The sequence below is a fragment of the Hyla sarda genome, chromosome 3 (assembly GCF_029499605.1).
Source record: "Hyla sarda isolate aHylSar1 chromosome 3, aHylSar1.hap1, whole genome shotgun sequence".
Classification (NCBI taxonomy): Eukaryota; Metazoa; Chordata; class Amphibia; order Anura; family Hylidae; genus Hyla; species Hyla sarda.
The window spans coordinates 121,152,969-121,167,650 of NC_079191.1; the positions used below are offsets into that span (position 1 = coordinate 121,152,969).

At 43.8% G+C, this 14,682-nt stretch overlaps 1 protein-coding gene across 1 annotated transcript in view; it reads right to left on the reverse strand.

The window, feature by feature from the left end:
• The window catches only part of AP1S3 (adaptor related protein complex 1 subunit sigma 3), a 36,021-nt gene extending 22,673 nt beyond the window's left edge, over positions 1–13,348 (reverse strand). Inside the window, exon 1 of the mRNA XM_056564923.1 lies at positions 13,128–13,348. Coding sequence (XP_056420898.1) covers positions 13,128–13,244 — 117 coding nt within the window. The 5' untranslated portion in view covers positions 13,245–13,348. The remainder of the gene's footprint in view (positions 1–13,127) is intronic.
• Between the last annotated feature and the right edge of the window lie 1,334 nt (positions 13,349–14,682).

The following is a 14,682-nucleotide window of genomic DNA, read 5'->3' on the forward strand; positions in this document are numbered from 1 at the left end:
TACATGCGGCCTATTTATCAAATAGTCGCACGCCCTTGATAAACACGTAAGCGAAACCCGGGAAACCCACTTACAAAAGCATTTTTTTTAAATCAGAAAAGTTTTCCCTTATGTTAATAGCCGAAGTTCTTTATCTACCCTTTATTACCAGTAGTGTTGCTAGAGAGTGATGGGGAGGGGGGACGTACCGCATCGGATGACACCCTGACTGGCACTAAATAGCTGCACTCCAGCTATACCGCAACAACCCATCCACCCTCCTCAGAAATAAAAAAAAATATTAAAAACATACTATGCCGCACCATGAATATCCATACTCTGGAGGCTTTTTTTGTTTAATTTTGAGCCTGCATTTTGTGACATTGGTGGGCGGAGTCTTACGTTGCTGCGCAGAGCCCGGAGTTAACATCAGGAAGGAAGACAGTGCAGCACAAACAGGCACATAAACAATAGTGAAGCCACAAAAAATAAAAAATAAAAAAAAATTAAAACAGCTCGGTACATTACCCACTCTAAAATGTGCATGAAGCTGTATTGCTATGGATGTTTCTTTTTTTAAGGAAAAATTTTTGTGCAACATATTGGTTATTTACGTAGTCTGTACAAATTCTTACACAATTATTTTGTGCCTTATTCTTTTTTAACACAACATTAATTTTAAAATTCAGTGGGTACGCCAGCATGTACATGTCCTAAAATTAACAAGGTGTGCACTGTGTATTTTCAACCTTAAAATTAAAAGAGTTAATTTTTTCTATAATTAACATTAATGTAGTAGCTTTGTTTCATGATGCAGAACAAGAACAGTTGTTATTGTCCTTTTCTGTTGACGTATGCACTTTCTGTAAGCCAGGTTGGACCTGGAATACATATGCGATTTTTAAATGGAGATGTAACTTTTTTGTCTTCATAAATAGCGACTATCGCATTTTATAAATACATGACCACTGCAAAGTAAAAAATAAAAAATTACTACGTGAGCAGATTTCAGAAATGTGCTTTGGAATAAGCAAAAATCTAAAAGTCCCAGCATGTATAGAAAAGTCGCATGTGCGCAAGTACGTGCAACTTTTTTTTTATAAACAAACTGGTACCAGAAAGTTTAACAGATTTGTAAATTACTTCTATAAAAAAAAATCTTAATCCTTTTAGTACTTTTTAACAGCTGTATGCTACAAAGGAAATTCTTTACTTTTTGAATTTCTCTTTTGTGTTGTCCACAGTGCTCTCTGCTGACACCTCTGTCCGTGTAAGGAACTGTCCAGAGCAGCATAGGTTTGCTATGGGGATTTTCTCCTGCTCTGGACAGTTCATGATACGGGCATCAGGTGTCAGCAGAGAGCACTGTGGACAACACAAAATAGAAATTCAAAAAATAAACAGCTGCTAAAAAGTACTGAAAGGATTAAGATTTTTTTGTAGAATTTACAAATCTGCTAAAAAGGTAACCTGCACGCTGAGGCCCTCGGTGTTCCTGTCTTTTCACCTGTCTGACACCGCCACCTTGTTCATACAATAAAGAACTTTTGAAGCTACTATCCTGGGTGAGTGCCGTCTTCTATTCTTACCACGTTGACTGTTGGATATACTTGCCATATCAAGACTGAGCACCACATGGAATAGTTGTTGGCTTCTGCTACCCACCTGTAGTCATTTCAATTGCCGTATACACAGCAGTGCCGGACTCTGTATTTATAGTCTCTTAATTTACAAATCTGTTTAACTTTCTGCCACCAGTTTATTTATAATTAAAAGTTTTCCACCGGAGTACCCCTTTAATAGCTCCCCTTGTAGATGCACGAGCATTAGAACTGAATCCCCTGGGATTGGGTCTAGTATGTAGCTCTGCCTCCTTAGCAACAGGTCTAGGGCACTACAATGAGTGATTTGGAACCAGACTTGGTGCTCGCAGTGTTGACAGTCCAGGTATCTGTGTATAGCATTGAATGTTCAGGGAAAGGACCTGCCATGTAGCAAAGGCTTCCCAGACACCAAGCTATGCATTGGGTACAAAAATGTGTAATGTATATAGCGATCACAGAAATGATCTTCGCAGTCGGAGCTCAAACGCAGACCATGCTTTTGAGTCCTACGCAGATACAGTATATGTGAGGGAAATTGACCATTTGTAGTCACTATTAGACTACATTTGGTCCATTAAACCCAATGCAAAAGGTACATTGCAGTATTGGTTGGCACACCTTGACAGGTGGTCAACACAACAGCAATGTGTGAGCAAAATGTGGTGTAAATCAGAGCCCTGCGCAGGACTGTTTACTTAATCCCGCTGCCACCCGCTCCAGATGAATTTCGGACCATTACTGCCCTCTCCCACAATGTGTGTGTTCTACTCCTGCAACATGTGTCCATTCACACCCACTCCTCCAACGTGTGTCTAATCCAACCCACTCCCGCAACATGTGTAGCTAATCCAGCCGACTCCCACACGTGTGTCTAATCCAGCCGACTCCCACACGTGTGTCTAATCCAGCCCACTCCCACACGTGTGTCTAATCCAGCCCACTCCCACACGTGTGTCTAATCCAGCCCACTCCCGCTACACGCGTGTCCAATCCAGTCTGCTCCTGTAACATTTGCGCAAATGTTAGGGCTAAGCCAAATATGTTCACTGCAGTCAGTATAAGGTGTGATCTGGTGGGCACTAAGGCGGCTGTGTAAAACTATGAGTATATGTAGTGTACTTGTCTTGTATTTACTATGTTAGTATCACCTGTTGGGGTCCTCAAGGGCAGGCTCCTCATACAGAGGGAAGTCCACTGTTGTGGGCATTGTACGTATGCCACGTACTAAGTATATAGCGTACCACCAAATTATTTACAGCAGGGGATACAGCAGCGCATGACAAGGGGCTATGCTTGGGCAGTGCTTACACACAGCATGATGCTGGTTAAGCTCAGCTGGGATTTGGGGGTCTGGAAGGGTGGTACATTTATAATGTAATATCAAATATCAAGTAGAGGAATGAGGCACTCACCACTGTAGATATGAGCTTCTTTATTTTCTTAATTCCATGTGCATACGGTAAAACAGTCAGGTCGGGTGAGGACGCCAACTAGTTGGCGTCCTCACCCGACCTGACTGTTTTACCGTATGCACATGGAATTAAGAAAATAAAGAAGCTCATATCTACAGTGGTGAGTGCCTCATTCCTCTACTTGATATTTGATATTGCATGGACTATCATCCCTTTGAGTGCACCCCACAGAAGCTCACATTTGTCTCTCCCATGTACCGTGACTGCACACTGGAAGTTTATTACAGCTTAAGCTAGGTAGTGCCGAAACCTGTACCTGAACTCTTGACATTTATAATGTAGGTGATATAGGCAGGGTCTTCTCTGCAGTGCAGGAGTACACAGGTTTCCCAAGCATATCGCGTGACTGTCTGCTCCCAACCGCAACAACCTCATTATTGCCTGCAATTTTTTTTATTGTGGGATCCCAATCCCCATGCAGGGCTCTAGTGTGAATTGACCTTGACTGATGGTTGAACTCTGTGTGGACAAAGGCACGAGGCACTTGTATGATTACTTTGCAAACCTGTATGTTCAGCCCCGAGCTGTTCAGACTCACCAATACAACCATCAGGAACAGTAAACGCACTTGACTATTTAAACAAAATCTTTAGATAAGAGGTGAGAAAAAATCATTATGAAGCCATTCCTTTATAGCTCATCGTAAACACAATCGAGAGACGTCAATCTGAAGATTTAAAATTTTCAGACGACCTGCTCTATTTCGGCTTCTCTTCCCTTGCAATATTAAGAACTGCTACTCTTTAAAGCAAAGCCTGCTGTGATACCCCCTCCCATCCCATTCCAACAATGTGCCAGCTTTGAAAGAACACGCAGGAACAGAGCGCACAGTGGGTGTAAGATGCATCACCAAAGATGGTTTCTAAAAATTACAGTACGGCTTCTAAAAAAAATTGGAACTATTTATGATTTATTCATAAGAGAGCCTAGCTGCTGTACAAATCTGTGAGCAAACTACTGACTGTCATGCAACGGACTGTGTACATGGACTGATTCTCAAGGCAGATGCAATGACCTGAAAATTTCGAGGTAGCACCACATCCTGTTTTTGGAACAGTTCCACGGCTAAGGAGAGGCACTACATTCCCAGTTATCTGGACTGGGAAGCACCTTTTGAAGGGAGCGTCCAGTTTGGCTCTATACCCTATTAGGACAAATTAACATGATAGATGGAGAGGTACTGCCAAGAACAGATTCAGCTTTGGGGGATTTGGCACGGCCATGTAATACAGTGTTTTCCAACTAGTGTGCCTCCAGCGGTTGCAAAATTACAACTCCCAGCATGCCCGGACAGCCAAAGGCTGTCCGAGCATGGTGGGAGTTGTAGTTTTGCAACCGCTGGAGGCTCACTGGTTGGAAAACACTGATGTAATACATGGTCACTTAATAATCTACATGGGAAGTACAAAATGAGCAATTCAACTCAAATGTACAGTCAAATGTACGGCCAAAGGTTTTGAAATGAACAAAGCTCGACCAATCTTGGGCAAATATTGACCAATAACAAAGGCTGAAGGCTTTTGGAGGCTGGCCTGATGCCAAGAAGGGCCGCAAAGAAGCCACTACTCTCCAAGAGAAACATCAGTGACATACTGACATTCTGCAGGAAGTACAGGGTCTGCATAGGACTGTTGGGCTAGGGATGTCCCCACGGAAAATCCCCTGACAGTGGAGCGCCGGCAGAACATGGTGGCGCAAGGACCGCTCGGGAATGCGCCATCTAATAGACAGGATAGATATGTCTATTCTTTCTGCAGACAATGGAATTTGAATTTCTGTGCCAGATATTTCCGATGCGGAAACTCTGCTATGTGAGCTGCACAGCAAAATACCATTGAAATCAGTGGGACTCTGCTGCTGTAGTATATCCCTGCAGGATTCCAATGCGGAATTACACATGGAAATTCCATTGTGTGAACATAGCCTCAAAGTCATTTTCTCTGAAATGAATGTTTGAAACAACTGAAAAAGTTCTTGTCTGTAGAAGAAAAGGTGAGCGCTACCAAGAGTACCATTAAAGGGGTACTCCCACCCTAGACAACTTATCCCCTATCCAAAGGATAGGGGATAAGATGTCTGATCGCGGGGGTCCCGCCGCTGGGGACCCCCGCAATATTGCATGCAGCACTCACCTGTTTCTTGTCTGGAAGCGCTGGAGGGTCTGGGTCGCGACCACGGGAACGGAAGTCCGTGACGTCAGGACTGTCACGCCCCCTCCCATAGACTTGCATTGAGGGGATGGGGCGTGACGTCACACGGGGGCGGAGTCCTGATGTCACGGACTTCCGTTCCCGTGGTCGCAACCCAGACCCTCCAGCGCTTCCGGACAAGAAACAGGTGGGTGCCGCGTGCAATATTGTGGGGTTCCCCAGCGGCGGGACCCCCACGATCAGACCTCTTATCCCCTATCCTTTGGATAGGGGATAAGATGTCTGGGGTGGGAGTACCCCTTTAAGGCTAGGTTTACACATAGATTTTTTTCTGGCGTTTTATGTTTTACTGCCACTGCAGTTTTTGAGCCAACATCAAAAGTGGATCCAGTAAGAAGGATATATATATCCTTTATATTTTATATTCCTTTTGAAAACACTTCTGCAGTGACAGTTTTTAAAAAAAACACCACAAAAAAACCTGTGTGACAATCTAACTTAAAGCATTCTGAGATCATTCATGTGTGTGATGGATTTTCATCCAAAAGGAGTAGGCTCACTCACAATTTTGCCAAGAACACTGCCATGAATAACTATTTGTATCTATACTAAGTGGTTTAGTGTGTAAAACATTGACATTTTGGGTCCAGGGCTAGAAAACTCACCAGATCTCAATCCCATTGAGAACTTGGGGCCAATCCTCAAAAAGTGGGTTGAGAAACAAAAAAAAACTAAAATAAAATTGTGATTAAAGGAAATCTGCAGCAAAAAGAAACGTGGTCCCTATCCACAGGATAGGTCTGATTGTGGGGGGGTCCAAACGATGCCCCCCCCCCCCCCGCAATTTCCTGCACAGGGCCGTGGCCATGACATTGCGGCTGATACACCCCTCCACGTATCTATATGGGAGAGGTGGCGATGCAGCGTTCGTGCCTCCCTGCCTCTACCATAGAGCTGTATCGAGGGGGGGGGCGTGTTCGTTGAGCTCAGTGAGCTCGACACTATGGCCATCAGGCAATGCCAGGGCCCCGTTCGAGAGATTGCGGGGGTCCCATCAATCGAACCCCCGCGATCAGACACTTATCTCCTATCCTGTGGATAGGGGATATGTTTTTTTTCGGTCCTTTAACTTCAAGCAGTGATTAGACAAGAATAAGGTGTCATTATTTAGGATTTGGCCCAAAAGCTGGTATCCATCCTTCGAGGGCGAATTGCAGAAGTCTTGAAAAAGAAGGATCAACACTGTAAATCTGTAAATCAGTCCCCCCATGCAGTGTGCCTCCAGCTCAACTACAACTCCCAACACTGTAAAACTTCAGCTTATTATAATCGCTCAGAAACAAAAGAATCATGGCCATCACGGATCATTTCAGAAAAATGCCATCGATAGTGATGTCACTACAGCACCACTGTGGACAACACATCATCATATAAGAGAGATGCATACCCAAACAGTGACAGTGATAAAACAGTAAAGAATTGTAAAAGTCCACGTACATTCAATGTCTATGGGGCCGACAGACAGCTCAGCGCTCCGTCAAACCCATATACTTAAAAGGGAGAGTCCCCAAGTATGCTTAACTGGTGGTGTATTTAAACTCCTCCTTAGGGTACATTCACACGTACGCAGATTTGATGCACAGGGTTTGAGGCACAGGATTTTCTGCTGCAGCTTCTTATCTGCAGTTACAAATCTGCACAGGATCCTGTATGTGTGAACGTACCCTTAAAGTGGAGCTGTGAAGTAATGAGAAACAAGGGATTCAGGACCACAATTCTAACCATTAATGGAAAAATAATGAAAAAAGGTTCTTAGTAGAAAAAAACCCTCTATCTACTCTTAAGGTAGGGTCACGTGTAATGGAGCAGCAGCGTATTTTATGCTGTGGATCTGCAGATGGCCGACCTTAGAGTGTGCATCCTGCTGTGTCAGTGTGTCCGCTCGCACAGAGATCTGCACGACTAAAGTAAACTACAGGCGCATACGCAGTTTACTCTGAGACATCGCTGCCTAGCTCAGGGAGCAGGGGAGCAGCCACGATGTCTCCGAGTGAACCACGCATGCGTCCGCTGTTTACTACAGTCGCACAGATCCTCGTGTGTCTGCTCGCACATGGATCTACACGACTGTAGTAAACTGCAAGCGCATGCACAGTTTACTCTCAGCCAGCGCGGCCGCTCTCTGCCTACCTCAGGGAGCAGGGGGAGCGGCCGCGATGTCTGTGAGTAGACTGCGTATGTGCCCGCAGTTTACTAGGGATGTGCAGATTCCTGGGTGTCTGCTCGTAGCATTGGATTGCTGCTACGAGCTGTCACATGAACATAGCAGGATGCACACTCTAGGGTCAGTCATGAGCGGATCACCATCGTAAAATACGCTGCAGATCCGATAATTGTGACCCTACCCTTAAAGAGTTATCCCAGCTCCAGAAAAAGACAGGAAAAAATCTGGGTGTTCAGGCGCGTGCCGCAAGAATGGAATGGCATCCAGTGGTAGGATATATATTCTTTATCGGCTGAATAAAGAATATATATATATATATATATATATATATATATATATATATATATATATATATCTCCCACCACTGGATGACATTCCATTCTTGCGGCACGCGCCTGAACACCCGGAATTTTTCCTGTCTTCTACCCGAAGTCCAAGATCAACTGAGGGAACCAGAGTTTGATCCCCGGGAACACAACCACACAACCCAATAAGGTGAGCACATATCTAATAGATGCTACCTCCGTTGTCTGCTGCACATTTCCACAAACATACTGACCTTAAAGGAAGCTCTGCTCTATTTTTTCTGCACTAGATATCAGCTATAGAAAAAGGTAATCATTGGTTGCCATGGTGACCTGGGCCAGTGATTGGCTGAGGGGTCAGTTCCTGCAGGGAACCCCTCCTAGGAACCATGGAGCAGTGACCAGGAGCAATCGAATCAGCAGAGGGTAAGCGAAGATCTGTATGTTTCTATACAGTACCTTGACTCAAAATTCTGTGAAAGTAAATTAAAAAGTTTTATAATAAGATAAATTTTCTTTCATTACTGAAAAACAACCTTACATTTTACCGACAGTCTGTAAAAGAAAAGGAAATGGCCAAGAAATTTATGGGAACAGATAAAACTGACACTAATTTATTTCTCGCTCAAAATCCATTAGTAAACCAAATAAACCTGAAGAAGTCAGAAATATAATGGAATCAGGTTTATTATTTCTTCCTCATATGTAGTCACTGCAAAGAGACTATACAAGTTCACTGTCTAAGATCTCACCCCAGGGCTTAATTCACAGTTTACACTGTCCAGTATTGCCCTATAATGTCCTCCATGCAGCTGCTGTTTCTTAGGGGGTGCTGTAAAGCTATACAAGAGCGTTGTGCTGCACCTATTCTGTAGAACTAACTCTCCTGGACTTTTAGACATGGTATAGTATTTTCACTTAAAAGCATAGCTTGAAAACTCATTTCTAGAAGGCGTCTTGTGTCACACAGCCATAGTCTGTGGTCTGTACACAACCTGATTTGCTCAAAATCAAGAGTATCTCTACTATATCAATTTTGGTGTATATCGGCTGATTTATATAGTGGCAGGGTGATGGACACATGCAGCTTATTTATCTTAAAAATGTCAAAACAGTGGGCCAATCTAGTTTAAAAATTAGGACAATGTACCTATCGTGCCCCATTTCTTTTAGGGTGTAAGCTCTTATGGACAGGGAGCTCTCATTTGTCTCACTGTTTATTTGTTTTGAATATTAGTCATTTTACTTATGGAGGTTGGCACTACATAAATAAAGACTATTATTATCTCCAGATACAAGTACACACTGTAACAATAACACACTATCATAGTATCTGGTCTATTAGCCTGCCTGGCCTAATAGACCAGATACTAGGGTAGTTCTGAATTTTCTACATAAAGCACTGCCTCGCGTTGGCACTACAATAGATCACCAAGCATGATGCTATTCCCCTGACAGTTTTCATCTCTACCACAAGAAGCCTAGGCTCCTTTCACACTATATCTTGCTCTGTCCCGTTATGAAAACCCTTAAAAAACGGCCGTTCCAAAATCCCATTCAAGTCTATGGGATTTTGTGATTAGCTGTTATCACCCATTATAGCCTGTTATGAATAACAATGTTATTATTTGTGACCGGAGAAAAATGAGTGCATGTGATGTTATTTCTCCTGTCACACATAACATGCGTTATTCATAACGGGCTATAACGGGTGATAACGGATAATCAAAAAATCCCATAGACTTGAATGGGATTTTGTAACGGCCATTTTTAAGGGTTTTCATAACAAGACATTATAACGGGTGTTTAAAACAGAGCAACATATAGTGTGAAAGGAGCCTTAGAAGAGATATAGAAGAAAGGCAGTTTCCTAAGGGCTTATAGCTGGGCTGCTCATCTTAGCTGCAAAGTAATGTTTACATAGGAGAGAAACGAATAGAGATAAAAAATTATAATAATCTGATAAATTATCTGATAAACAGTAGCACAATGAAGCATTGAGTACCTACAATACTGGCACATGCACCTATGCTGCCTGTAGTAAAAATCTGGCATGAATGTGTCTTACAGACTGGTAGGCAGTCTGTGTGCAGCCAAATATTGCCCACATGTGGTTTCAGGTTCTACCTTAGAAGCAGCGATTGGCATTATGTGGCGTCAGATATAGTCAATTATGGGCACTATCTTCCAGATGTGTGCCATACAGATCAGTAATACTGGTGTATACATGTGTAATAAGCTGATCACAGGCACAAAGATAAACTCTCATGGCCAGAACACACCAGTATGTATATATTACTAAAATAGCACTTAGAGAAGAATGTAGAGTAGCACTGCAGCCTGTATACTATCACAACACTTGTATATGAAAAAGAAACGGGACAAAAACCGGCACACCCTGTGCCTTTACCTCGCGTTAGTAGATGTGAGAAAGGTGTGTAAATAAAACTATTCACCTTGTTGTGTTGCGCTCCGAGCGCAACACCGTAGTCAGCCTTGACTAGGAGGAAGCAGCAGCAGCCTGTGTCTGTCCGTGCCCAGCGTCCTGGGGCGGTGTTGCAATGTGGAAATCCGCACTCTTGGTGGGGTGAAGAAAAGTTTAAACTTATCTGGCGCTCGCTGGATGGAGTGAAGAATGCTAGTACACTCCGGGTAGTTTAGAACAGCGTTCTTTTATTGTGATAGAATAATAGACAACATGTTTTGAGGGGGTCTGCACCCCTCTTCCACAGGTCAGGGAGCTAACCTGAGGAAGATGGGTGCAGACCCCCTCGAAATGCGTTGTCTACTATTCTATCACAATAAAATAACGCTGTTCTAAACTACCTGGAGTGTACTAGCATTCTTCACTCCATCCAGCGAGCGCCAGATAAGTTTCAACTTTTCTTCACCCCACCAAGAGTGCGAATTTCCACAACACTTGTATATGGACACAGGATCGGCCCTGTGGGTATTCAGAGTGAAGGACCAGCTGAGGTGCTAGGAATGGTGGCAAACAGCATATCAGGAATAAACCATAGCAGAGCATGAAAGAATTCCTGCACTCTCCGCAAAGGTAAAGGTCATCTGGCTCCTTCTCAGGTCCTCTCACAGACGGACAGGCAAGGCTGGCATGGGGCATTCAAAGGCGACTGCCAGTGGTCTCACACAGCATGGTGCGCAGCAAGGCTGGCGTGGGGCACTCAAAGGCGACTGCCAGCGGTTTTGTGCAGCAAGGCTGGCGTGGGGCGCTCAAAGGTGACTCCGACCGGAAAAAGTTAACCACGCTGCGCGAAACCTCCGGCAGTCGCCTCTGAGCACCCCACGCCAGCCTTGCCTGTCCGTCTGTGAGAGGCCCTGAGAAGGAGCCCGATTACCTTTACCTTTATGGTGAGTGCAGGAATTCTTTCATGCTCTGCTATGGTTTATTCCTGATATATTATTAAAATGTTTATCATGAAAGAGGTGAGACACTTGTGCAATAAGTATCTCCCAGGATAAAATCCTATAAGTTGCATAGTACTTACATAAGAAAAGGGTAGCAATTCTACATGTATGAATGTAACACCGCAGCATATACCCCGGGGAGAACTGCTTGCTCATTGCAGCTGGAGGTTGAGTCAATGTATAAGATGTTTTGTTACTATGTAAATGGTATTCATATACAATTTCTGACTGTAGGTAAATCAATATGACTGAATATTTGCAGCAACTCACATAGGAAACCAGTTTATGAATTGCCGCTAAACATGAGAAGCGGTGACAACTAGCAAGTGAAGAAAAGTCTTCTAGTATTTCTGATAGATCTGAATAGATCATCAGTTGTGGGTATCAACACTATGGGGGATTTATCAAAACCTGTCCAGAGGAAAAGGTGCTAAGTTGCCCAAAGCAACCAATCAGATTGCTTCTTTTATTTTTCAGAGGCCTTTTCAAAAATGAGAGAAGGAATCTGATTGGTTGCTATGGGCAACTTAGCACCTTTTCCTCTGGACAGGTTTTGATAAATCTGCCCCTATAAGTCCTAAAGGCTGTATTATCTGCTCTCCTATGGTAGCACTGGCATCAATGTTTCTGCCATTCAATGTTCTAACTAGAAACAGTCAGACAGCAGGGAAATACAGTTCCCACCAATTCTACCAAATTCTCCACCAAACTACAGTGGCCTACAAGCCAAAAAGTGTCTCACTGAGAAATTTGGTGGAGGATCTGGGATAATCTAGATGGTTTACAGAGCGGCGACTGTATACAGATAGTATACAGAGCGGTGACTGTATACAGATAGCATACAGAGCGGTGACTGCATACAGATAGCATACAGAGCGGTGACTGTATACAGATAGCATACAGAGCGGTGACTGTATACAGATAGCATACAGAGCGGTGACTGTATACAGATAGCATACAGAGCGGTGACTGTATACAGATAGCATACAGAGCGGTGACTGTATACAGATAGCATACAGAGCGGTGACTGTATACAGATAGCATACAGAGCGGTGACTGTATATAGATGGTATACAGAGCGGTGACTGTATATAGATGGTATACAGAGCGGTGACTGTACATAGATGGTATACAGAGCGGTGACTGTACATAGATGGTATACAGAGCGGTGACTGTATATAGATGGTATACAGAGCGGTGACCGTATATAGATGGTATACAGAGCGGTGACTGTATATAGATGGTATACAGAGCGGTGACTGTATATAGATGGTATACAGAGCGGTGACTGTATATAGATGGTATACAGAGCAGTGACTGTATACAGAGCAGTGACTGTATATAGATAGTATACAGAGCAGTGACTGTATACAGAGCGGTGACCGTATATAGATGGTATACAGAGCAGTGACTGTATATAGATGGTATACAGAGCGGTGACTGTATATAGATGGTATACAGAGCGGTGACCGTATATAGATGGTATACAGAGCGGTGACCGTATATAGATGGTATACAGAGCAGTGACTGTATATAGATGGTATACAGAGCGGTGACTGTATATAGATGGTATACAGAGCGGTGACTGTATATAGATGGTATACAGAAGAATAAGTGGGTTATGTCTTGCCCCAGATCTTCCTTGCTCTATGGACACCTGTACAGTAGTGAACTTGCTCTCCATTTCCGTGCTGTAATGCTGTGTGGCCCCGGCAGGTCACTGTACAGTCACCTATACTGACATTACTACAGATTACTGCCAGGAAGCCGGTGACGCCAGGTAATTTCAGGGTTAATAGATGGCAGCCCCCATGACACCTCCCTGCTGACCACCTGTGACAGGCAGAGCTGTCAAGCCGCACGCGCGCTCCAATCACAGCCGGAGACAGGTGTCTGGCAGCGATCATGGTGTACCCAGCTACGTGCCCCCGGCTCTCCTGCCCCTGACCCCCCGATCCCCCTCTTACCATTTCTGTTCCGGCGGAAGACACAGGTGACAACGACAGAAGTGAGACTGGAACAACCACTTCACCGGGGCGCCCCGCCCATCCATACACCTGCCGGGTAATTGGACACGCCCCCATGCTTAGGGAACGCCTACTGATTCTGTGACCCTAGCAACCGCTCTGCTGCATATCATCTGCTCCTAACAACAAGTCCGCCCGACCGCGCCCTCTGCCCCCGCCTAACCACGCCCACTTCCTTGTACCACGCACGCCTGTGTACGGCCGCTCCCTCGGGTCACAGATACCTCATGTAGCCGGGCTGAGGGCGTAACCATTCACACTGAACTCACTGGAGTAGTCTAACATGTCTTCAATTGGGGCAGTCATTGTTGCTAATAGCAACAGCTCAGAGCTTACCTTTCATTTCCTATAGTTCTCTGGTGAAATGAAAGCTGAGCTGTAGTTGGTTGTTATGGGCAACAAGCTTTTTTTTTGGTTAGATGTCATAAAGGCATGTATAACCTTATGACAGTGTTTCCCAACCAGCGTGCCTCCAGCTGTTACAAAACTACAACTCCCAGCATGCCATCATTATGCCATCTATGTTTTCATTCAGTTTTTTGACCCCTTTAAGGGGTTCTCCGCTGAAGACAATGTATCCCCCTATCCAAAGCATAGGGGATAAGATGTTAGATTGCAGGGATCCAGCTGCGGGGACCCTCACCATCTCCGCTGTGGCAGCCCTGTCATTCGGACTCCGCTCCATGCCCGATGACTGGCGATGCCAGCCGCACCCCTTCAATGCTCGTCTATGTGATGAGGCGTAACAGCTGCAAACCTCTGTGTTCCTGACGCCGCTGCTGCCGGCCTGGAGATTACAGGGGTCCCCAGGACCCCCACAATTTAACATCTTATGGATAGGGGATAGAATGTTTAGAGGGGAGTACCCCTTTAAGGACAGGACATTGAAAGCATGTTTTGTCATTCTGGACAAAGGCTTTTTACAGTTCTGAGGTATTTAGGTTTAGCTGTCATTTTCTTTTTTTTCTCTGCACACACATTGTATAATTGTCTTTATTGTGACATATTGTACTTTATTTTACTGGTAAATCTTTGTTGATACATGCAGCTATTTTTAAATTTATTTATTTTTTTTACTCCAAAATTTTGTGAAAAATTGGAAAACTGGCCTTTTAAAAAAAAAATGTATGGTGTTCACTATGTAGTACAAATAATGTTATCTTTATTCTGTGGATCGGTACGATTATGGTGATACCTAATTTGGATTTTTATGGTTTTATTTTCCTTTTCACAACAAAATCCTTTTTTCTCCCCTTATTTGTGTTGCCATGTTCTGATGTCCTGCTTTTTTTTTTTTTTCATCCGACCGACCGCATTGTGTGAGGGCTTATTTTTTGCGGGACAAGCTGTCATTTATTTTTATTGGTACCATTTTTGTAATACATGATACCTTTTGATCATTTTTATTCAACTTTTTTGACCAAAATTACCAATACTTAATATGAATAGGGTTTTTTTTTGTTTTTTATAAAACAGGGCTTTATTGGGGAAGGGA